General features: G+C 45.1%; 1 protein-coding gene across 1 annotated transcript; it reads right to left on the bottom strand.

Moving 5' to 3' along the window:
- Window positions 1-207: 207 nt before the first annotated feature.
- TBCB (tubulin folding cofactor B) lies at window positions 208-25466 on the bottom strand. The gene is made up of 6 exons (XM_077453589.1): window positions 25250-25466; window positions 21114-21257; window positions 20916-21012; window positions 18504-18695; window positions 3148-3220; window positions 208-939 (listed from the first exon to the last, which is right to left on the bottom strand). Exons 1-6 carry the CDS (start codon window positions 25364-25366, stop codon window positions 822-824), a joined length of 741 nt encoding a protein of 246 aa, XP_077309715.1. The 5' UTR covers window positions 25367-25466; the 3' UTR covers window positions 208-821.

Below are 25466 nucleotides of genomic sequence, written 5' to 3'. Positions count from 1 at the left end.
AATGGTATTGATGCAGTTCACTCCCGAGCTGAATCAATAGACTCCCATAGCATGGTTTGGGCCCACCACACACTCTGCTCACAGGATCGGACATTGCATTAAGGTAAAAAAAAAAATTATGACTTTAGAACCACTTTAAGGTACTTAACCACCCAACTGTTGCTAGCTATACCTGATATTGCTTGGAAATATCAGGTCAGGTAAATATTTGACTGGCAACATCTCCTTTAATTCAACAACATTCCAAACATAAGAGAACAAACAGTGGGAGTGGATAAGTTTGATCATTTTGTACACTGGAAATAAAGAGCGGTTTTGTTCACTGATCATGTCTGGGCAACATTTCACCTGCCCTGGCTTCAGTACAAAATTTAGGAGGAAGATCTCATAAAATGCAATCAATGTCCATGTCCAGATAAGGTTTACCAATTTCCACCGATAATTGCCCTGCGTTTCTGCAAATCCATGTTAAAAAAATAAATTGTCTAACTGCTCTGTTTAAATTACCAGAAATGTACAAGAAGCTTGTTTAAGTTTAATATGTTATGATCACGCATGCTTTAAATACTACTCAGTCTGTATGGATACAGCTATTTAAGCAAAGTCTGATTTGTTCCTCGAAATGGCCTCTTTATCATCAGTGACATAAATTCATTATCGCCAGGGTCCCCAGGTCTGCAGCATCGAGTTATCCAAGCAAGGGCACGAATTGCCGAATGCATACAAATAAAAAATATTAATACACTGAATGAAACACGCAGTGATGAAGGTTGTAGATCGAATTTCAAGGAGGCACCAAGGTAGGAAATCGCACAAAGCTTTCACATTTCATCATCAAGACCATAATCCTCTTCTGGAAAGTCCCCAACAACCACCAACTGTGGTTTGACAAAAGCGCCATATTTTGGAGCACATTCGAAGTAACGCTTTCCTTCAACTCTGGACAAAAAAAAAAAGAAGAAGAAGAAGAAGAAGAAGATATATGATCAGACAGAGACCATTTAAAATTATACAGTTAAGAATGGAGATCTTGTTGGCATAACTCTTTCCCTAAAGCCTCATACACACTAGTAGATTTTTTTTAAATTCAAACCAGCAGTGCTGAATGAAAAAAAACCTGACAGCTCACAAGGAGCTGCTGTACAAACTATGCAATGTTAGTACAGTGATCTCCCCTGCTGTTCCATTGTGTTTTGACAGGGGGACGCCACCCGCCAGAACACTCCGGTCAGCACTCTTAGCCATTGGAGCAGGCCTTTTTCAGTCATGACCCTTTGACAGAAGCTGGCCGAACAGCAGACTGACTCCAGTACACAAGGGCAGAATGTTAGCCGGTTTCTATTGAACCAGCCTAGGCCGTCCAACATTCAGCCCCCGTTTACTAGGCTTCTGGGTTAACTGTTTGCAAAGCACTGCAGAATACTTCATAAACTATTTGTGGAGAGAAAATAGGAGGGAGCCAGTGCCATCTTATCATGGGGGAATAAGTGATTGGATGGGTTTTTAATTTGTACGATTGCTTGTTCTCGTAAAGACTGACCAGAAGCTGCATCAGGGAAAATCCACCGTCACTCAATCTGGCCATAAAAAGCAAGATGGGAAGGATTCCAATATGTAGGACATTTACTGCTAGCCTGCCAAAATTCTGGTTGCTTTGCAGTTTTGGGTTTAAAACCTTAAAAAGTAGAACCCCCCCCCCCGGGAGATTTTTCTTTACTTCCTGTTCCATAGTCACAAAAAAGAAGAAGCAAGAAGAAATCCCTGGTTGTCAGTTCTGCTCCATTCCTGTTCTGGCGACCACACAGAATTTTTGATTTTCACTCACTTTCAGTGCTAATGGTCACCAGGACAAAAAAGTGTCCCTAACAGTGACACCGACAGCAATAATCGTCTTAAAAAGTTGTTCTAATCTCTCCCCACACTTAAACTAGAAGACACTGCATATTGCATATATCTAAATTACCATCTTTTTTATTTATTTTTGCTGATGGACCCTCAGGAGTTCCAAGAGATGGTGGCTTCAGTATGCTAATTTTTACTTTGCTAAAAAGTAGTGTTTTCAGTGACCTACTGGTGGTGCCTAGCATTGCAGTCTGCCAGTGTCAGGTATGGCACAGCATGGCTTACGCTGTGCCATACCTGACACTGGCAGACTGCAATGCTTACGCAGACGATAAAAAGAAGGTGCAGTAGTTTAGTATATATTTTTTCCCTTTAACATCAGGAATACAGTTGAATAATAACCTTGCTATAGGTGTAAGCCATTTACATACCTCCCAAAACCTGACTAGAATACTCCCAGGACATTGCTAAGTGAGGCCTAGTCATTACGGTTCACCTCCAACATGACAGGAGTGACCTTTATCTCCAATTTAAACCCCCATTCACATGCTCTCTCTCTCTACTCCGATTCAATAAATCTGAACTCAATGTTTAATAGCCAACACCTATGATGGTGGAGGTGAACAGTAATGACCAGGCCTCACTTAGCAACATTCTGGAAGTATTCCAGTCAGGGTTTAGGAGGTACGTAAATGGCCAAAACCTATAGCAAGGGCATTATTCAACTTTAGTTAGAGTTGCAGAGTTTGTTTTGTTTTTTGCTTTTTAATCTATGGACACCCCTTATCTGCACATGCAGTTTTATCGTAAATGTGAACTAACCCATTAAAGCGGTTGCATACCCCGACTCTGTCATTTTTACCTACAGTTAAGCCTATAATAAAGGCTTACCTGTAGGTAAAATTAATATCTCCTAAACCTGAGTGGTTTGATATTCACCCTGCATGCAGCCGCTGACGTCAGTGGAGCATGCGCTCTGAAGGTCTGGCGGATCAGAGGACTCTCACACATCATTGTGACTCTGGTCACTAACAGCACCGGAGACCACAAACCTGGAATAAATGGAGAGGGAACAGGTCAGCCCCCTCAGCAGTGACCAGGCGCACTGCGTGAGCTTTAATCTAAGGTATTTCAAAATGTGCTAGTATGCGATGCATACTAGCACATCAGGTTATTGTCTTGCAGGTTTTTTTTCAGTGGTTTACTACCGCTTTAAGTTTGTGTTTTGGAAATGTAAACATCTCTCTGCTAGGTAATTTATGCTAGAGTGATTTTCATCCAACCTGTAGCAGAAATGTTTCTTACCTTCCATCATGCTTCCCCAAAGGTTCATCATATTTAACACCAACCCAGTGCCCTGGTTTAAAATCAGTTAGACCTATAAAGAGACCAAATAAAAACAGGAATCAGAGAAGTGATGTGGCCCAGTAATTCCCCGTATTGAATACAGCAATGGAGAGATGAAGTTATTTATATATAAAAAAAAAAAAAAAAAAAAAAAGAAGGGTAGACTATTTCAAAACACTTACCTTTACCTTGGAATCCTAGATACAGTTTACTCTGGTACCAGTCATGTGGTCAGTACCAACACAGTGGTCACATGTCTGCTAAAAGGAATATTAGAACTGAGGCATATCTGCTGACTGGCATTTATATAATCATTCCTTCCTGCTCCTTCAGTAAAATCCATGTGACAAATGCCTCAACAAGGTTCATGTGACCAGCACAGGAGAAACAATTATGTTTTCAAAACTCAACCAGGGGGCAGGGAATTATTAAAGTGGTTGTAAACCCTCCTGCGTCAATTTTACCTATAGGTAAGCCTAGAATAATAGTGGAAATCTCTCCTAAACATGCGCCGTTTAGGAGATATTTACCTTGCAGTGCGCCAATGTCATTGGTACATGCGCTGTGAAGAAAGTTTTTACTCGCATGTGCCGTGACTGGTGGCTCCCGCGCACGAGTGATGTCATGCAGCTCCAGCTCCACCCAGTTACATAGCCGAGTCCTTGGCCCCAGAAGGAAGAAGGGCGAAAATGGATGCTTCCACCAGCGGGGACTTTGCAGGCAAGTGCGATACATACTAGCCCATTATGCTTTTACTTTGCAGGGAACGACAGAGGAAGTAAAACCCATCAGGGTTTACGTCCTCTTTAAAGGTCAATTGTGTCAAAGACATGCCCTTTAACCACTTCAATACAGGGCACTTCCCCCCTTCCCGTCCAGTCCAATTTTCAGCATTGTCGCATTTTGAATGACAAACAAAATTTTTATAATCCCCCCCCCCCCCCCCCCCCCACAAATAGAGCTTTCTTTTGGTGGTATTTGATCACCACTGGGGTTTTTATTTATTGCGCTCCAAATATTTAAAAAAAAAAAAAAAAAAAAAAAAAAAGGGGGGGGGGGGGGGGGGGGTTAGGAAGAACTGACACACCACCGATCACGCTCTTACCCTGCTGGACGTCACATAACGTCCAGTCAGGATAACTTAACCACTTTGCGGACATCATTTTGTTATTTGGTGGGCGGGAAGTGGTTAAACTATGCAAGTCTTCAGACCTGCAGACCAAAACCTATTCCAATTTTAACACAGGATTTCACATTTTGGTCATTTACAATAAGAAAAAAACAAGGTAACACCATGTTACTCACCATTCTTTACTCATACACCTGGAGGAACATAAAGCTCCTGACTATCTCATCAATGGACACATTCCCTCCTACTATCACAGGTTATATGGTCCTTACCCAAACCTTAGATCTATACAAGGGCCAACTCCAATAAAGACTAGACTATATTCTCCTTTCCTACGCCACAGGATAAATGTATCTCCCAATTCTACCAAGCCTAAGTATCAATACTCAGCTGTACCCAGGATTACCTTTCTTATGGAAAGCAGATCTACAAGACACATTGAGGAACCAGAAAGATATTAGTCTACAAATGTCACACATCAACTATAGGAGATTAAGTACTTGACTAGACGACATAGCCCAGCAAAACTCCACCACCTGTTTTCCGACGTGTCTCCCTTATGTTGAAGAGCCTGTGTAGGATGAGGGTGATTCATGCACCCATCAGAAAACGTTATTAACCCCCCTCCCACTAGTAGATATTCAAGGTTCTAATGTGCAGAGAATCCCCGGTCAGTTTTATTCCATTTTACAGGCAAGGCAGCCAGCGAATACAGACGATCACCCCACACCTGCTCATGCAGCCAAATCTCTTGTACCATTACAATGGAAGCAACAGGCCCCTTCCATCAAACATGTGCTGAACATATTAGCCTTGTGGAGGAACTTGCACACATAAAATGCAATACCTCCATTCAATATCATAAAGGTATATGCTTGCTGGATTGCCTTTAAAACCTTAAAAGCGGAGGTCCACCCAAAAAAAAAAAAAAAAAAAAAAAAAAAAGCAAATTTAAAAGCCAGTAGCTACACATACTGCAGCTACTGGCTTTTAAGCACTTCAGGACCGAGCCTCTTTCTGAGATTTGTTGTTTACAAAACTGTTTTTTTTTTGCTACAAAATTACTTAAAACCCCCACACATTATATATATATTTTTCCCCTCGAACACCCTAGAGAATAAAATGGCGATTGTTGCAATACTGTCAACCATATTTGCGCAGCGGTCTTACAAGTGCACTTTTTTTTGTAAAAAATATTTTTTTTTTTTTTTATTAAAAAAAGTGTAAGACAACAGGAAAGTTAGCCCAATTTTTTTTTCATTGTGAAAGATAACGTTACGGCGACTAAATTGATACCCAACATGTTGCACTTCAAAAAATTTTTTAAAAATCTCCATAGGCGAGGTTTAAGTCTACAGGTTGCATGTTTTGAGTTACAGGAGGAGGTCTAGGGCTAATTATTACTCTTGCTCTACTGATCGCAGCGATACCTCGCATGTGTGGTTTGAATACAGTTTTCACATATACGATCACTTCTGCGTGCGAGCTTGTATTTATTCTACCTTTTATTTTGTTTTTACACTGTTCTTTAACCACTTGAGACCCGTGCTATAGCCGAATGACGGCTACAGTGCGGACCTCCTTTGCCGGGACTACGTCTATTGACGTCGCCCCGTGCACGAGTGGCCTGCGCGCCCCCTGAGGGGCGCGCGCGACGTGCTCTGTGATCGACGAGTCTATAAGACTCGCCTGATCACCGATCCGAGCAAGGGGTCGATCCCGATCCCTTATCACATGATCAGCTGTCAGTCAATGACAGCTGATCATGTGATACAACAGAGCCGGTAATCGCCTATTATTCCTCCTTGCGCTGACAGAGCGAGGAGAAAAAAAAAAAAAGAGCCGATCACGGCCAGCCCTGCCAGTGCCCACCTGCCCCCTGCCAGTGCCACCTCATTAAAAAATAAGTGCCCCCCGTCAGTGCCACCCAGAAGTGCCCACAGTGCCACCCAGCAGTGCCCACAGTCTGCCTCAACAAAGGTGCTGCACCCCAGTGCCACATATCCGTGCCCATCAGTGTCATCTACCAGTGCCGCCCATCAGAGCCACCCATCAGTCCCATCTATCAGTGGTACCTATCAGTGCCCCTTAGTGCCACCCATCCGTGCCATCTTATCTGTGCCCATCGGTGCAGCCTTATCTGTGCCCACCAGTGCAGCCTATCAGTGCAGCCTCATCAGCGCACTTCAATGAAGGAGAAAAATTACCTGTTTGCAAAATTTTATAAACTATTAAACATGATTTTTTTTTTGCATCTTTTTTTGTTTGTTTAGCAAAAAATAAAACTCCCAGTTGTAATTAAATACCACCAAAAGAAAGCTCTATTTGTGGGAAAAAAATTATAAAAATGTCATTTGGGTACAGTGTTGTATGCCCGCGCAATTGTCATTCAAAGTGCATCAGCGCTGAAAGCTGAAAATTGGTCTGGGCAGGAGGGGGGTTTAAGTGCCCAGTAAGCAAGTGGTTAATAAAAATCAATAAATTGTGTCACTTTTATTCCTATTGCACGGAATCCCTTGTAATAGAAAAAAAGCAAGACAGGACCTCTTAAAATGAGATCTGGGGTCAAAGACCTCAAATCTCATATTTACACTAAAATGCAAAAAAATAAAAAATAAAAAAGTCATTTGAAAAGATTATAAATAAAAAGGGAAGAAGATGGCCCTTTAAGAGCTATGGACGGAAGTGCTTCTGTCCATAGCTTTAAGAGCTATGGACGGAAGTTTTGACGTCGCTTCCGCCCTGCAATGATATGGAGATGGGTGGGGGCCATCTTTCCCTCATTTGTCTTCATGCCTAGAAGGAAGAAGGATCCGATCGCCTCGGCAACTACCGGCGGCTCCGGAGAGCAGCGGGAGGGAGCACCCTCTCCAGAGGAAAGTGATCTTGTGGCGAATGCACCGCAGAGACCACATACTTCTATCTGAAAGCGGACTGCCCGCTGAAGAGGATACTGGAGTTATGGCAGCAGCTAGCTGCCATAACAATGATACTCCTCTTAAAGTAGCAACATAAATCTGCGACGGTCAGTCCATAAGTAAATAGGACACTTACCTGTCCTGGAGTACAGAGATGTCGGCACTGCAGCTGATGTTTTCATCAGCTGTCGGGTGCTGCTGCCGCCACTGCATATAAGGAAACCTGACAGTGCAGCCTTACTGCTTCACGCCGGGAACCCTACTGCGCATGCGCGAGGCCCCGCTTCTCTTACTGGCCTGGTGACAGGGGTGCCAGTAGGGGGTATCCTGTCCCCCCTCCCAAAAGGTGCCAATTGTGGCACCGCATAGATTGCATTACTTGTTAGGCTGATTATTACATAAAATTCATCTGGTTTTCAGGACATACAGTGGATATAAAAAGTCTACACACCCCTGTTAAAATGTCAGGATTCTGCGATACAAACAAAAATTATTTCACAACTTCTTCCACCTTTAATGTGACCTATAAACTGTACAACTCTGTTGAACAACAAACTGAAATCTTTTAGGTGGAGGGAAGTAAAACTAATTAAAACATATGGTTGCATAAGTGTGCTCACCCTTAAACTAATACTTTGTTGAAGCACCTTTTGATTTTATTACAGCACTCAGTCTTTTTGGGTACGAGTCTATCAGCATGGCACATCTTGACTTGGCAATATTTGCCCACTTTTCTTTGCAAAAACACTCAAAATCTGTCAGATTGCGAAGGGAATCTCCTGTGCACAGCCCTCTTCAGATCACCCCACAGATTTTCAATCAGATGCACGTCTGGACTCTGGCTGGGCCATTCCAAAACTTTAACCTTCATCTGAAGCCATTCCTTTGTTGATTTGGATGTATGCTTTAGGTTGGTGTCATGCTGAAAGATGAAGTTCCTCTTCATGTTCAGCATTCTAGCATAAGCCTGAAGGTTTTGTGCCAATACTGACTGGTATTGGAAAAGGTTTCAGTCCTGCCACTCTAGCCCATAACCCAGACATATGAAGAATACAGGAGATTGTTGTCACATGTGCCACACAGCCAGTACTTGCCAGATATTCATGCAGCTCTTTTAATGTTGCTGTAGGCCTCTTCTCGTCTTTTCATCAATTTTGGAGGGATGTCCAGTCCTTGGTAATGTCACTGTTGTGCCATATTTTCTCCACTTGATGATGACTGTCTTCACTGTGTTCCATGGTATATCTAATGCCCTGGAAATTATTTTGTACCCTTCCGCTGACTGATACCTTTTTAACAATGAGATCCCTCTGATGCTTTGCAGACCATGGCTTTTGCTGTAAGATGTGACAAAGAAAATGTAAAAAGAATAAAACCCCTTTCACACAAGGGTGCTTTTCAGGCATTTTCAGGCATTTTAGCACCAAAAGTCGCACCTGTAAAGCACCTCTCAAGCCACCCCAGTGTGAAAGCCTGAGTGTTATCACACTGGGGTGATGCGCTTGCAGGACGGGAAAAAAAGTCCTGCAAACAGCATCTTTGGGGCGGCGGGGGAGCGGTGTATTCACCGCTCCCAAAACACCCTGCCCGTTGAAATGAATGGGCAGTGCTGCTGAAGCGCCTGAAAAGTGCTCCGTGAGATGTTCAATGCTTCTAAAGTGTGTGTGTGTGTGTGTGTGGTGTGTTCCTTGGCCTTCATGATGCCGTTTTGTTCAGTAAGGTCCTCTAACAAACCTCTGAGGGCTTCACAGAACAGCTGTATTTATACTGAGATTAAAGAAGTTGTAAAGTCTCAAGGTTATTCACCTTAATGCATTCTATGCATTAAGGTGTAAAACCTTTTTGTGGTGCAGCCCCATCTTTCCACGACAAGAACAAGCCCAGCAGCTCCAGCTGCTGTCTCAGAGCCTCATTGGATTGATAGCAGGGGGAGCCATTGGCGGCGTGGTACTCAAACAAAATTGATGTCCCCCTTTTTTTCTCCCACAAATAGAGCTTTTGTTTGGCATTTAATCACCTATGCGGTTTTTATTTTTTTACGCTATAAAACAAAAAAGCATACATTCTGAAAAAAAAAAAAAAAAAAAAAAAACTACCAAATAAAAACATGTACAAAATAAAATTCCTTCATTAAATTTAGGCCAATATGTATCCTGCTACATATTTTTGGCAAAAATCACAATATGCATATATTGATTGGTTTGCGCAAAAGTTATCCTGTCTACAAACTGATGTTTTATGCCATTTTTCTTTTTACTAGTAATGGCGACGATCAGAGCCCCCCCCCCCACACACACACACTTTAGAAGCATTGAACATCACACAGAGCACTGTTCAAGCCATCATCTGAAAATGGAAAAAAGAGTATGGCACAACTGCAAACCTACCAAGACATGGCCATCCACCTAAACGGACAGGTCCGGCAAGGTGAGCATTAGTCAGAGAAGCAGCCAAGAGGCCCATGGTAACTTTGGAGGAGCTTCAGAAGTCCACAGCTCAGGTGGGAGAATCTGTCCACAGGACAACCATTAGTCGTGCACTTCACAAATCTGGCCTTTATGGAAGAGTGGCAAGAAGAAAGCCATTGTTGAAAGAAAGACATTAAGAAATCCGTTTGCAGTTTGCGAGAAGCCATGTGGGGGACACAGCAAACATGTGGAAGAAGGCGCTATGGTCAGAGGAGAACAAAATTCATCCTTTTGGCCTAAAAGCAGAATATGTGTGTGGTGGAAAACTATTAATGCACATCACCCTGAACAAAAAGGGGGGAATTGGGGACTTTAAATGAGGTTAGTGATATGACCTGATCAAAAGGAGTCAATGTAGAAAAAAAATGGAATTACGTACCGGTAATGTCCTTTTCCAGGAGTCTTTCAGGACAGCCACCTTAGAGAGACACCGGCTCCTCCCCTCTGAGGAAACACCGCCTTCATTTTCATGATTTAAGCCTCCTCCTCCCTTCGTTCCTCAGTTCTTCCAGAGTACCTCCGGCCAAACTGGGGAGACACAAGAACACGTCAAACAAATAAACTTTTTAAGTCTTACCTGACGGCCTCATGTAATGAGTTCCCGATGATCTGCAAACAATTTGGGTGGGAACCGGTGCTGTCCTGAAAGACTCCTGGAAAAGGACATTACCGGTACGTAATTCCATTTTTCCCCAATCGTCTTTCAGGACAGCCACCTTAGAGAGGATAAGCGAGTACATTACCTTAGGGTGGGACCACTGCCTGCAGTACTATACGGCCAAAGGCTTGTTCTTTGGCTGACAGAAGATCCAGTCTATAATGTTTCACAACCGTAGAAACACTGGACTACGTTGCAGCACTACAGATCTGTGCAGGAGATGCCCCAGCCCACTCTGCCTGAGAAGTTGCCACTGCCCCGGCTGAGTGTGCTCTAACCCCAACTGGAGGACCTAACCTCCCTGTCACGTACGCCTGTCCAATGGCTAACTTAACCATCTAGCTATCGTACGTTTAGAGGCTTTGGAACCCTTCCTAGCCCCAGAAAACAACACAAAAAATGAATCAGATTTCTTGAACTGACCTTGTGCAATCCAAATAATGAAGAACACATCTTTTTAGCATCTTAATCTGTGAAACATGTGTTCCTGTTCTCCTACTGGATTCGAACAGAAAGTAGGTAGCACAATCTCCTGTATTCTTATGGAAACTAGAGGCTACCTTAGGTAAAAAAGGTGCCCTAATAGAAAGGGCTTCGAGTCACTTACTCTCCCTGCTGTAGTGATTGCCACCAAAAATACAGTTTTGGTAGTGATCAATCTTAACGAGCAAGGTTCTAACGGCTCAAAAGGTTCCCTTGTGAGAACCTGTAAAACTAAAGCAAGATCCCGACTGGGAAGGGGGCGACCAAAGGCTTGGTCTTCACCTACTTAAGGCTCTGAAGAACCTTACTATCCCAAGGTCTGACATTAGAAGTCTATTCAGAAACACGCTTGAAACGGATACCTGACTCTCCAATGTTTCGGGGCTAACCTTTTATCTGCCCCTGACTGCCGGACCTCTAGAACGGCCCCCGAGCTGTGCTCCTTGAAGGAGTTCTCTGAGCACCAGCTATTGAACCGCCTCTATACCCTCAAAAAAATGGTCTGAGCTTCCATTTACCTGCCATTCAAAAGAGTGGCTACTAACAGTCTGAGACCCCTTTGCCATTCGGAACTTCCTCAGTAGCCAAGCTGCAAGGTTCCACCTGGGGGCAGCAGATTGGACACTGGGAAAAAACCCAGGGGAGTTCCACCGACAGGCCCTTAAGAATGGAGACCCACGGCCTCCTGGGCCACTGAGGTGTGATTAGAAAGAGTCACCAGAACTTCCTCAACTCTGCAGGAATCAAGACGGGAATCAGGACGGGAAGGGGGAAAGCATAGCACCTAGAGAAATCCTAAGTCTGTGCTTAGTGCGTCTGCTTCCGACATCCCATCTCCCCTGCTCATAGAACAGGAGATGGCTTCTTTCGCGTTTTCCCTTGGGGCAAAAGAAGTCCATCGAGGGCATCCCCCTCCCCCGGGTGATCATTTCGAAAACGTCCTGTTTGAGAACCTGGTTGCTCTCTCCCCGCGTTCTCCTGCTGAGGCATCTAATACCTGAATTTGCTCTCCTTTCCACCGGATCACTGGAAGGACAGGAATTTAACATTTGGCCCATCTGAGGGTGGCTTTTCGCTAAGGCCCTTAAGGCTCTGCTCCAGAAGCCCCCGTTTTATTGACGTAAGCCACTGCCAAGGGATTGTCTCCATGACTGCTACCTAATGTCCCCAGAGCACTCTCTACGGGGTCCTGAGAACCAGATCTACTGCTCTCAACTCCCTCCAATTTTGAGGGTCTCTTTGACTCCCTCCTTCTTGGATATTGGCCAAATCCACTCTAGGCCTTGTGACAAACATGCTCCCCTATCCCACCAAAGGGACTTTAAAATACAGGCTATGTAGTATTATCTCAATGCTCTAAGTCGGTTACTCACTGCTACCTTGCCAGCACGGGACTGTCAGCTGTGACCTTTGCCATTCGGTGATCAGTCATGAGCTACCGTGCTAAAGCTAGCAACAGAGACCCTCGTGATTTGACACAGGGTGGACTAGAACTCAGACATACGCAATCCAACCGCAGACTGCGCCTTTGGGAGACGGCGCGCATTGTCACACGCCACCGCTCCTGGCTTCTTTACCTGAGTTAGAACCGAAAACAGAGTCCTAAGGCCCTCTACTGTGGCCCCAAACCTTCAAGATGAATAGCTTGCAGACGACAGTAACGTAACCCCGTCCACTGAACAGCTAGGAGCGTGGATGTCAGTAAGCTCAACCTGACCCTCTTTACTCAGGAAGGTGACCCCCTTGGGAAGAAGTTTAAGATGAGTTTCAGTAGGTTCAGAGGCCAACCCAGGCTCCCTAATAGGTCCCTTATAAGCTGTGGATCCCCGTTCAACTGCGCCAGAGAAGGGACAAACAGGAGAAGATCGTTAAGATACACGATCACAGAGACTACCCTGAGACGCAGGAAGGACAGGACCTCTACCATCGCAGGAAGGTGACCCCCTTTGGTGAAGATACTAGGGAGAAGGGGATAGCCCAAAGGGGAGTGCTTTAAACTGAAGGTGTAGCACCCCTACCGAGGTTATCCCTGCCAGCATGAGGCAACGCTGGTGGCTTTCTGCGTTGGAAATATGCAGGTATGCATCCTTTACTATCGATGCCCTGAAACAGTTTTGGTGGAAGAGGTGCCCTCACCCCGTGATTAAAACCAACCAAAAACTTCTGTAGGTGACCAAGACACCCAGACGATTCAGGCTCAGGATGAGCCTGAACTTTTCCACAGGCTTGCGAACCCCAAATGAGAGAATAGAAGCCTTGCCTATTTAATCTGCTGGGACCTTTATTACCACTTCCTATTCCTCTAACTCCTGCAGAGGAAAGAAAGGCACCTTTTGTCAGCTCAGTGACAAGGAGTCTCAAAGGGGGAAGCTCTGAAAATTCCACACGGTAACCTCTTTTGATGATCCCCAACACAAACTGATTGGAGGTGATCATCTCCCACTGGGGGAAGAAGGACCCTTTTTAACTGCTCCCCCTATTTTTTTCTTAAGGGGAAAGGCCTCTTTCTTATAAGCCATGCGATAGCACTGCTTCAAGACCTGGCCCAAACAGCAGGTCTCCTCTAAAGAGGGATTCCACCGAGCTTTGATTTGGACGCCCTGTCCCTCTGCCATGTCTACAGCCTTAAGGCCCTCCAGGCTGAGTTGGTCAGAGCCGAGGACCTTGCATACCATCGAATGAATTAAGCCGAAGCATCCGCAGAGTATGCCAATGCCTAAAGCAGCACGGGAAAAGGAGGATAGAAAAGACTCCTCTGCCGTCATTGCTTCATCTGGATAAGCCAATACTTTGTACTACGAGCCACCACTGTGGCTGCTATGGTAGGCTTAGAGATTTCCTTATGGTAAAACCCAGGCATCTTCAAACCATAGGGTCTAAAAGTGCCCCCATGTCCCCAAGGACAGGTCAGTATGCCTGGACATCTGAGAAAAGGCCGCATCTAACCCGGGGGATTTTATTCCAGATGAGAGCCTCCTCTTCCGCCCAAGGAAACCTTTGCTTTAATGCACCAGAAAAGAAAAGTTTTCCTTCGGGATCCTGCCATCCTTGATGGCATCAATCAAGACGTCATGACCCGGGAACACCCGCTCCCCCTAGGCCCTCGTACATCTGATCGTGGGGTGACAGTGCCTCCTAAGTGATTTGGACAGCTCTCAAGAGCCTTTCCATCTCATCCAGGGGAAGTTTATACCGTGAGGTTCTTTTGGGTTCCCCATCCAAGTCCTCACCCTCAGTCTCCCTTTGGGAGTCTGAGACGGCACTGTCCACTTCTTCCTCAACTTCCCTCTGGAACCCTCTGGATTCTCCCTAACCTGTGGGAGGAACAACCATTGGGTTAGGTGGAACACTCTGCTGTGCTGGTGAAAAGAGTGCTCTGGAGCTGAGGGCATTGAAACCTTTACAGAAGCCGCCAGATCTGCACCCTGTTCTGCTGCCTGCTCTCTAATGGCACCCAAACAGAGCTACGGACTGAGCTATCCAGGCCTTTAAAACACTCCTTACAAAGTGCCTTGAACCAGGAATTCCCCAAAGAGGCTCTACATGAAGGACACTTCCTCCAAGAGCCAAGGGGGGACCTGCTTAAGTCTTTCTGAGATACCTGAAGCAAAAGAGAGAGAGCAGCATAAACTTTAAAAAGAAAAGAAAAGAAACACCAGCACTACTTAAGAGAACCACCGGGAGTGCCCCCTCCTAGGATCAATCTCCACCTGGATCCCAGATGCACTGCCCTTCCCCCCGACCACCTAGGGGGAAAACACACCAGTGGAGCTACTGGTTATAAGGTAAGGGAACCCCTCTCCAGGGCTATTACCTTTGAGTGGCTGGTGCTGTTATCTCCAGGAGTTCTTGAAGCCTCTGCTTCGGACATTCTCCCGTTGAGGAAGCGTGGTACGAACGTGCCTCCAACAGCTACCTGTGCAGACTGTAGAAAGAGAGGCTGCACCAGCCAAACGCTAGGTTCCCCTTCACGTGCCGCGTCCGGAACCGGAAGACGCGGATTGAACGAAGGGGTCCGCCCCCACCGGAACTGACGTCGCCCGTCTACCGGTCCGGCTTCCAGCTCCCAGCCGGCTGCATACACAGGGGGGCCCTGGACGCCTTCGTTCAGTACCCCACTGGGCGAAACGCAGGGATGAACCTCTCCAAAGACTTCCTGCTTTCCCCAAGCGAAGATTGGAGTGCGTGTAAAGGTCAGTCGAGTATTCAGCTTCCCCAGCCGACTGGACTGTTTGTTCCGTTGAAACACCCACGGGTGAACGAACAGACGACCCCATAAACTTCCTGCTTCCCCAAGCGAAGTTTAGGGTATATGGACAGTACGAACACTTCAGCTCCCCGCTGATAGGACTGTCCCGGACCGACCGATAAATGGTCGGATAGCCGAACGAGGCCGGGGCTCCGCTCGGATAGCTTTCAGATTCACCAACCGAATTCAGCCTTCAGGTTCCTTGGCGATGTCTCCCCGCCGGAGGAAACACCATAACTGAGGAACGAAGGGAGGAGGAGGCTTAAATCATGAAAATGAAGGCGGTGTTTCCTCAGAGGGGAGGAGCCGGTGTCTCTCTAAGGTGGCTGTCCTGAAAGACGATTGGGGAAAACATGTATTTATTGTGTAGCATAACTGTCATACCCTGATACAATCCCCCGATTGTGAGCCTCTCGGCGGCTTTCGCAGTCCCGCATTTTTAAACGGCAAGGCTGCAAATGACACTGACCAGGGTGCAATGATGGACAAGGCTGCAGATGATTACTGATAGGGCTGCCTTGATGGGCATTTAAATGTAAGTTTTTTTCCTTAAACTTCCCTCCTAAACTTGGGGTGCATGTTATATGCCGATAAATACAATACATATAAATTTGTAATGATTAAAACATGACATTGACATAATGCTGACTATGATGCATGATTTATCATGCTACACAATACACACGTTTTTCTACATTGACTCATTTGATCAGGTCATATTACTAACCTCATATAAAGTCCCAAATCCCCCCTTTTATTTACAGATAGGCATGGAGGTTGTATGATCCCATGCACCTCATTTAAAGAGTCTCACAATTTTCTCCTTTTGTTTCATCCCCCCGAAACATTGTGGCGACACATATTATATATATACACACACACACACACACCTGCGCAAAGCGGCCGTCCTGTAGCAGTAAAACTGCTATAGGGCGGTGGGCAAGCGGTTATAGGCTTACCTGTAGATACAAGTTCAAAAGCTGACTTTACTATCGCTTTACGTCAGAGTTGGGACCATGCCCTACCCAACCCACCACCGTTTCACCTCCCTACTTCCAATTCCCTCTCTCCCTTTCCATTTAACTCTATTCCTTTTACTATAATCACCCCCTTCTAAGCATGTGATTTGTCAATGTTCACATTACTATACTAGTACTCCCTTATACTGTTTTTAAGTAGTCATTGTGGCGTTGCAATTTATTGGCTACTTTTGGCAAACATTGTTCTTTAGACTATATGTATACCTATTTTTTTGTCAGGTCCACAGTAAAATCTTCTTAAACAAAAAATATGAATGCAAGGTGGGTGGTTGGTGCTTATTAGTCAGATAAGATTGAAGCCCTGGCTGTAGAGGTACATTTCTAGTCTTACCTGATCATACTCGTATGTGCGGTGTGTTTCTATAATAATTTTTAAACAGCAATGTGGCATGTATTTTCTGGGAGCCAAACACACATAACAAAAATTGCATTTGTTAAGGTTATGTAGGAAGAAATTTTGTTTTTGTTTTTTTTTTTTTAGAAGTACAAGCAGAAATCTTATTCCACATTGAAATAGTTCCATTCCCACTTGAATCCAGATTCAGTCTAATTTACTCTTTTCAGAAGACTAATGACTGTGGTCTGCTCTTTCTCCAGCCACTAATCCTGTAAAGTTTCCTTTGCAGTTCCATTCAAAATGAGTGGTAATGTTATTACGCCGTTGATCACTGTAATAAGTAGATCTGAGAATCCCAAACTGGTCTGACCTGCCCACTAGCTTAAGCCCCATTTGAAGGGCTGGCTTGGAGATACCTGGTTTGTCCTGCCCAGCATTAGCTTTGCCTCCTCATTCACCTCTACGTTTTGGTTATCCCGGTATTATCTCAAACTTTCATTTCTGTTCATTGTGGCATGCTCAATAAAAAAAAAAAAAAAAACTTGTGACCTTGGCACTTCTCTACAATTGCTTCCAGGTAGCTGCGGTGCCTGACTACAAGCGGTGACACCAGAACAATTATTATCAAGGTAAATTTATCCCCCAAAAAATAGACTGGTCAAAAAAAAAAAAAAAAAAATGGTATAGGCACACAAGTTGTGAACAGGGAAAGTTAGTATATGTGGCTAATGGTATATTGCCTGAAGTTCAGCTTTAATTTGACCTTGCTATAGGAGTTTTTTTTTTTTCATCCAAACAGCAATACCAGCCAACAGGCTTCTTGTATCTGATCATGTTTAGTGGTCGTCCTGTTATAAAATGTAGAAACTACAATACTGCATGTATGAATCAGTTTGAAATAAAACCCTCTTCAGTGCTAGATGTGTGAACAGTTTTACATTTCAGATTTTAACAGTTTCATGAGGGATATAAACTAGTGATGCACCGAAATTTCGGCCGCCGAAACATATCGGCCGAAAATGCCCTTTTTGGCAATTTGCCGAAAGAGAAAAACGGCCGATAACGGAGCCGAAAATGAGGCGTGGCCTGGTGGGGGGCGGGGCTCCGCCCCTCACCCCTGGTGATGCCCATCATGGGGGGTGTATAGCGCAGGAGAGCCGCCTCCGCCGCCTGTTTGATCACAGTGCCGGGAACATCACAGCTTTCATTTCAATAGCTGTATGGACAGGATTGGACGGATGATCTGTCTATCAAAGTGCCCCGACAAGGGGGGAGGGGCTGCGTGTGACGGCGCGCGGGCGAGAACACACAGCTAGTGAAATGAAAGCTGTGATGTTCCCGGCGCTGTGATCAAACAGGCGGCGGAGGCGGCTCTCTTCCCTGCACAGGCTGGCTGCAAAATGACACACAGGCTGCAATGGCATACACTGGCCTGCAATGGGGGACACTGGCCTGCAATGGGGGATGCCTCCTGTACCACGTCCTCTGTCTCTGACCATCTCCTGTACCATGTCCCCAGTCTGACCATCTTCTGTACCATGTCCCCAGTCTCTGACCATCTCCTGTACCACGTCCTCTGTCTCTGACCATCTCCTATACCAGGGATATGCAATTAGCGGACCTCCAGCTGTTACAAAACTACAAGTCCCATCATGCCTCTGCCTTTGGGTGTCATGCCTGTGACTGGCAGAGACTTGCTATGCCTCATGGGACTTGTAGTTCTGCAACAGCTGGAGGTCCGCTAATTGCATATCCCTGTCCTATACCATGTCCCCAGTCTCTGACCACCTCCTGTACCATGTCCCCAGTCTCTGACCACCTCCTGTACCATGTCCCCAGTCTCTGACCACCTCCTGTATAAAAAATATTTTTTAAAAACAGTCATTTTCGGTATCGGTTTTCAGCCTAGTGTATTTTTCATTTTCGGTATCGGTTTCGGCACCAAAAAACCCATTCGGTGCATCCCTAATATAAACTCATCAATTTCCAGAAACCATCAAGTTTCTGTGCCATCCCAAGGTTGATTACTCACCAACATACAGAACAGTGCCCCGCTTATTAGGCTGTCCAGCTGCCCGCACCTCACATCGAGATCCTACTGTAATTGATTCAGATGCCAGCCTCTCCTCCTCCAGCTTACGCTGCTGCTCTTCTGCTTTCTGAGCTGCCTCCTCCTCATTGAACTTACCCATCTTATTCTTCTTTAGGAAGGAACGTACAGAGTCTACAGGGAATAGAGACATGATATTTGAAGAGCAATCCAATGTATACTGTACATAGATAACAGATTTAGAAAACTAAGATCATCATACAATCATACACACAAACCCAATGGTGGCACAAGGAGCAATGTTGCCTACCTAACCTATAACTACAAGACTTCAGCTTTAACCAAAACTTTAATTGATAGTGTCTTGTAATGCTATCAAATGGTGCGGCATCAATGCTCTAATAGTCATCTCAGTTTAAAGATCTCATCATTGGTACCAATGTTGCAAGCAACAGGATCACTAGTGGCAACTTATCTAATGCTACAGCGTTGCTATGTTAAGACAAAATGTTGCACATTCACCACTGACAGATCAGCTGCAATAGAGTGAAACCTTGGTTCAGCCAGAGAGGGAGTAATGCTGTCGCTACAGCTTTGCGCTGTAGGAAAATGCAGCCTGTCTGACTTTCATATGCCTTGTAGCGTTTCACCCCTTCATTTTGAATGGCCTGTTTAACACACCAATGTGTGTCAAGGCATGACAACGTGCGCATTTCAGTGCACAGAGTTGTGGTGTGAATAGGCCGCAAGGGTGACATCTCTTCTGTGACATTCCTTAACAGCATTTCTTATCTCCTGCCTGAGGTTAGTGCTCATAGCATTTGCTCTAAGAGCAAAATGTCTTCACAGGGCACCATATTACTTAGAGCAAATGCTATGAGCACTAACCTCAGGCAGGAGATAAGAAATGCTGTTAAGGGATGTCAGAGAACAGATGTCACCCTTGCGGCCTATTCACACCACAACTCTGTGCACTGAAATGCGCACGTTGTCATGATTCAGCCAAGCCATCCATTATAATATTCCATTCAAAGCTGGTCATACACCAATTGAAATTTGGCGGGTTCAGCAGGAACTGGAACAAGTTTGATAAATGTGTTGCTGACCCTGCTTGACAAAAGTTGATCATTTGATTGACTTCTGGCAAAGGGACATGTTGGAAAACATTTGTCAATCGGCAGCTGCTGATCAGTGTATTCTGACAGCAGCAGGTCCCGCTGTCAGGATAAAAATTTCCCAGCAGAGGGATTCCTCCATCCATCATGTTCATTTTTTCTTTCTTTTTGTACAGACCAAACAAAAATAAATAAAACACCTATGGTCAGCCTAAGAAAGGTTGGACATTATATTTTGCAAGGCCAGCAGACATGTGATCATGCCTGATTAGCTCAGAGTACCCAGACTGCATGATTTTTTCCCCCTATATCTATGGGAATGCTACAGATTTTGCACTGTACAGTTTCATGAATCATTAATTACACTGCTGTATCAGCTTTTGGCATTGAGCTCAGTTAATAGGCAAGAGCCTTTGGCGCTCAAAGCCTGCTTCCATAGTAGAAGACCCCTTCTCATAGGGAAACCGCATAGATAACAGACAAGACAAATGCCTTTCCTTGATCAGTGACATGAACTTCAAGCCTTTTTTAATTGATCATAAAAATAGTGTAAAGCACAAATAAGGATGTTAAAGTGTTCGCAAACCCAGGACCCTGCATTCATTATATCTGGTCTCCCACAGGACACAGAACATGGAAATGCAATAATTTTAATAATTTTCGTAAATATAGAAGTCACTAAATACCTTTTCTCCATCAGCAGTATATAGCAGTCTTGACTTCTATCAGTTCCTGGTTAAAGCTTGTAGGAGGAGTTTTCATACTGCACTGGCTGACCTATCAGAATACAGGACCACTGACACTGTCTAGACAGTGCCGATTGGCCCTGTGCTAACCACATGCACTTGCCCAATAAAAAAAAAAAAAAAAAAAAAAAAATTTGTCGGCTGTATGCAAATATGTGACCTCTCAGTGCTTGGTCCTTAGCACTGAGGGGCCGCATATTTGCGTGAATTGCTGCCAATACACGTGTTCCTGAGAGCGTGCACGCTGTGTGCTCCTGGAACAGTTACCATCGCCTAACCGAAAAACCCCAATCGCCCTTTGTGATCAGGAGTTTTTAGATCATGTGACCGCCATGACAGTAAATCACGGCCGTCACGTGGCCCCACCCCCTGGAATCATAAACCTCTTAAAGGGCCGTGAGGCGCAGGCACTATGAGGTTAAATGGAAATTGTATACGATTGACATTTGGTTTGTTGAAGCACAGTCTGTTAGGACTTGCATCTATTTTATTTGAAGTCTAAATAATTTGAGGGGAAGCATAAAACGTCTAACCTGATCGCTTGTCATAGGCATCACTTGAAAGTTCAAATTTCTCAACTCTGGACACATCTTCAAATTCCCCAACTTGAGCACCACTCTTATCTATTACCTGTAAATAAATAATGGTTACTTACAATTGTATTTTTCAAATCATCATTGTATTCTTAAAGCTTTCACAGTGAAGCTTCAGAGGCTCAAGCAGTTACTCACATGAATTCTGCAGCCATCATCCACAGGGTAAGAGCCTAGTAATGCATCATCCTGGTCCAGATTCTGGATAAACTCATTGTCAACACTGAATAACTTTAAGTCCATACATGAGGCCGGAGACCCAACCACCAGCTCTAGTTTACACTGCAATGACAAGGACATTAAAAACCTATGGATTAGTTTTCAAGAGATACACTCAGCTTTAAAGAATATGTAAGCGCATCATTTCATATTCATGATACGTGTCTGCTGTACCATGTACGCGTACGAAAAAATATCCTGTTCTCTTTGTATTGCTTCCTTTGTGTGAAATCCCTGGTGATCCTGCTTTCCTGTAAAAAAAACTGACCACATTAAGCATGAGAGCACAGTGTGGTCAGTTTTATGAGCTGTGAACGCAACCTGCTCTCCTCCAATGATCAGGCTTGTGCTGATCTTCCCAGTACACAGGGAAGATGAATGTACTGCCGTTTCTTATCCACTAGCTCCCTGCGCTCCTTATGCAGCTGACAAGAGAGAATGTGATTACTTATAAATCCTTTTTTTTTTTTTTTTTTTTTTTTTTTAACAACTATACACAAAATGTTTTGCCCTTCATTTCTATTTTAAACTCACTGGGTTGTTCTACAGGGTGATCATTTACATATAAAACAGTACTTGAATCCACATAAAGCATAAGTTGCAAATGTAATTCTGCCTGTCAGTTTTCCAGGTGCATCTCAAAAAAAATTGATCATCCAAAAGTGAATTTATTTCAGCAATTCAAAAAGTGAAACTATTATAAAAAGATTCATTAGACACAGGAGTGTAAAAACTTCAAGCATTTCTTTCTTTTAATTTTGACGATTATGGCTTACAGCTAATGAAAACCCAAAATTCAGTATCTCAGAATATTGTAAAAAAGTTTAATATTGCAGACTCATGGTGTAACACTCTAATCGGCTAATTACTGCAAAATACCTGGAAAGGTTTCCTGAGCCTTTAAATCAGGGATATGCAATTAGCAGACCTCCAGCTGTTGCTAAACTACAAGTCCCATCATGCCTCTGCCTGTCATGCTTGTGGCTCTAAGAGTCTTGCTATGCCTCATGGGAATTGTAGTTCTGCAACAGCTGGAAGTCCGCTAATTGCATATCCCTGCTTTAAATGGTCTCTTGGTCTGGTTCAGTAGGTTACACAATCATGGGGAAAACTGCTGATGTGACAGTTGTCCAGAAGACAGTCATTGACACCCTTGACAAGGAGGGTAGGTCACAAAAGGTCATTGCTAAGGAAGCTGGCTGTTCACAGAGTGCTGTATCCAAGCATATTAATGGAAGGTTGAGTTGAAGGAAAAAGCATGGTAGAAAAAGGTGCATAAGCAACAGGGACAAAACAGCAGCTTTGAGTGGATTGTGAAGCAAAGGCCATTCAAGAAGTTGGGGGAGATTTACAGGGGAGTGGACTATGGCTGGTGTCAGTGCTTCAAGAGACACCACACAGACACATACAGACATATCCAGGACATGGGCTACAACTATCGCATTTCTTGTGCCAAGCCACTCTCCTGAACCAGAGACGTCAGAAGCTTATCTTACCTAGGCCAAGGAAAAAAAAAAAAAAGACTGGACTGCTGCTCAGTGGTCCAAAGTCCTCTTTTTGCATTTCATTTGGAAATCAGGGTCCCGGAGTCTGGAGGAAGAGTAGAGAGGCGCAGAATCCAAGTTGCATGAGGTCCAATGAAGTTTCCACAGTCAGTGGTGATTTGGGGAGCCATGTCATCTGTTAGTGTTGCTCCACTGAGATTTATCAAGTCCAAAGCCAGCGCAACCCTCTACCAGGAAATTCTAGAGCACTTCGTGCTTCACACTGCGGACCAGCTTTATGGAGATGCTGATTTTTATTTTCCATCAAGACTTGGCACCTGCCCACACTGCCAAAAGTACCAATATCGGGTTTAAATGATTATGGTATCACTGTGCTCGATTAGTCAGCAAACTCGCCTGACCTAAACCCCATACAGAATATGTGGGGTATAGTCACGAGGAAGATGAGAGACACCACACCCAACAATGCAGATGAGCTGAAGACCGCCATCAAAGCGGCCTGGGCTTCCATAACACCACAGCAGTGCCACAGACTGATCTCCTCCATGCCATATCGACACAGTAATTCATAAAAAAAAAAAAAAAAAAAAAACCCTGACCAAGTATTGAGTGCATACTATACTGCAGGGTGGATATGAATCAATGATTAAAAAAAAAAAATGCTTTTGGAGTAAAAATCTACCTAAAAGATAGTTTTCTGTTAAGATGCATTAATAATTTAGTATATTCAAAATGAAATGCAATATTTACATTTTTGGTAAACTCATTCAATGAATCCAAGCTCTGCAAGCTGAGATAACATGCACTGCATTGATGCATTCACATCATTTTACAGTAACCACGAGCTAAACAAAGTTCAGGAATATTCCTTTATCCCATTGTTTTTCAAATCTATGTACACTACAAACTGTATGACTAATCGGTTCTGATATCGCTGTTTTACTAACCTGACAGCTTATTATTCTAAATAGGAAACCTTCATTTTTTTGCAAATATTAAAGATTCTAACTACCAGCAAGAATGAGTCCTTACATTTGAAAAGCGCCTGTCATTTCAGATCCATCATGGCAACATTTCTGCATTAAAAAAATGTTTTTTATATATTGGTCTTATGTAATATTCTAGTTTTCTATTTGGGTTTCCACTAGTTGTAAGCCGTAATCAAAATTTAAAGACACAAATGCTGGAAATATATCACTTTGTGTGTAATAAATAATAGTTTTTTTTTTTTTAATTGAATTACTGAAATAAACTTTTTGATGATATTCAAATTTTTTGAGATGCACTAATATTATATATATACATATACACACACACACACTGGAGAGGCAATCCATTTTCTTTACTTACAAGTGAGTTACAAGCGACTGCAGTTTCGGACAGCACATGTCCGTCATCAAGCTGCATGTATACTACTAAATCTTTTACCCACATTTATAGCTTTATACACATACAGAGTTCACAGAGCATGCCCGTTTTGGCCATAAAATGTTCTCATATAAGTTGGGTTGGTTGCCAGTGCTTTGTACTATTGGGAAATCAGTTGGGCTCCGTTCACATCAAGGTATTGCTATTTTACAGGTGTTTTTTGGGGCATATTTTTGTACAGGCAGCTGAACTCCACCCCACTGAATGACTCCCCTAATAAAAAGAACACCTCGTGACACGCAGCGCACACGCTTTGACCGGACACGCAGCGCGCACGCCTCGACCGGACACGCAGCGCGCACGCCTGGACACGTAGCGCGCACGCCTGGACACGTAGCGCGCACGCCTGGACCGGACACGCAGCGCTCACCCCTGGACACGCAGTGCGCATGCCTCGACCGGACACGCAGCGCACGCCTCGACCGGACACGCAGCGCTCACCCCTGGACACGCAGCGCGCCTGGACCGGACACGCAGCGCGCGCGCCTGGACCGGACACGCAGCGCGCGCGCCTGGACCGGACACGCAGCGCGCGCGCCTGGACACGCAGCGAGCGCGCCTGGACCGGACACGCAGCGCGCGCGCCATGACCGGACACGCAGCGCGCGCGCCTGGACCGGACACGCAGCGCGCGCGCCTGGACCGGACACGCAGCGAGCGCGCCTGGACCGGACACGCAGCGAGCGCGCCTGGACCGGACACGCAGCGAGCGCGCCTGGACCGGACACGCAGCGAGCGCGCCTGGACCGGACACGCAGCGAGCGCGCCTGGACCGGACACGCAGCGAGCGCGCCTGGACCGGACACGCAGCGAGCGCGCCTGGACCGGACACGCAGCGAGCGCGCCTGGACCGGACACGCAGAGCTCGCGCCTGGAGCGGACACGCAGAGCTCGCGCCTGGACACGCAGAGCTCGCGCCTGGACACGCAGAGCTCGCGCCTGGACACGCAGAGCTCGCGCCTGGACACGCAGAGCTCGCGCCTGGACACGCAGAGCACACCTGGTCTGAAGGTTATCCTTTCACTCAGCATCACCTGGATGCATCCAGACCTGAAGCAGCCCCGCCCCTCCCCCATAACTGTCACATGTCTCCCTGTCAGGGGCCTTTACCGCCCTCCACACCTTCAATTCCGCCAGAGTCAGCCCCCTGACCAGCCTCTTCTCTGCCGTGAACGAGTTCAGGCTGCTGCTGACGCGGACGGTGACCACCGGAGCCGAACTGACAGTGACGGAGCTCATGGCGGAGGCTGTAATTGCTGCTTCCAAGCCCGGGATGAACGCGAAGAAGCGATCAGCCAATAGCGACAAACACCAACGACGCTAATGGCATCGCTTTAGC

The sequence above is a fragment of the Lithobates pipiens genome, unplaced genomic scaffold, assembly GCF_037356315.1.
Source record: "Lithobates pipiens isolate NorthernLeopardFrog02 unplaced genomic scaffold, aLitPip1_a1.2 Scaffold_1, whole genome shotgun sequence".
Classification (NCBI taxonomy): Eukaryota; Metazoa; Chordata; class Amphibia; order Anura; family Ranidae; genus Lithobates; species Lithobates pipiens.
Note: the sequence above shows the minus strand (reverse complement) of the source record. Positions and strands in the feature narration are given on the sequence as shown.

Excerpts from the sequence above, each read along its gene's own strand:
- TBCB (XM_077453589.1), bottom strand. The coding sequence starts at position 25,366 with ATGAGCTCCGTCACTGTCAGTTCGGCTCCGGTGGTCACCGTCCGCGTC. Across the intron at positions 21,258-25,249 it reads TGACTCTGGCGGAATTGAAG|TGTAAACTAGAGCTGGTGGT; the intron begins GTGTGGAGGGCG and ends TTGTCATTGCAG. Across the intron at positions 18,696-20,915 it reads TGCCTATGACAAGCGATCAG|ACTCTGTACGTTCCTTCCTA; the intron begins GTTAGACGTTTT and ends TATTCCCTGTAG.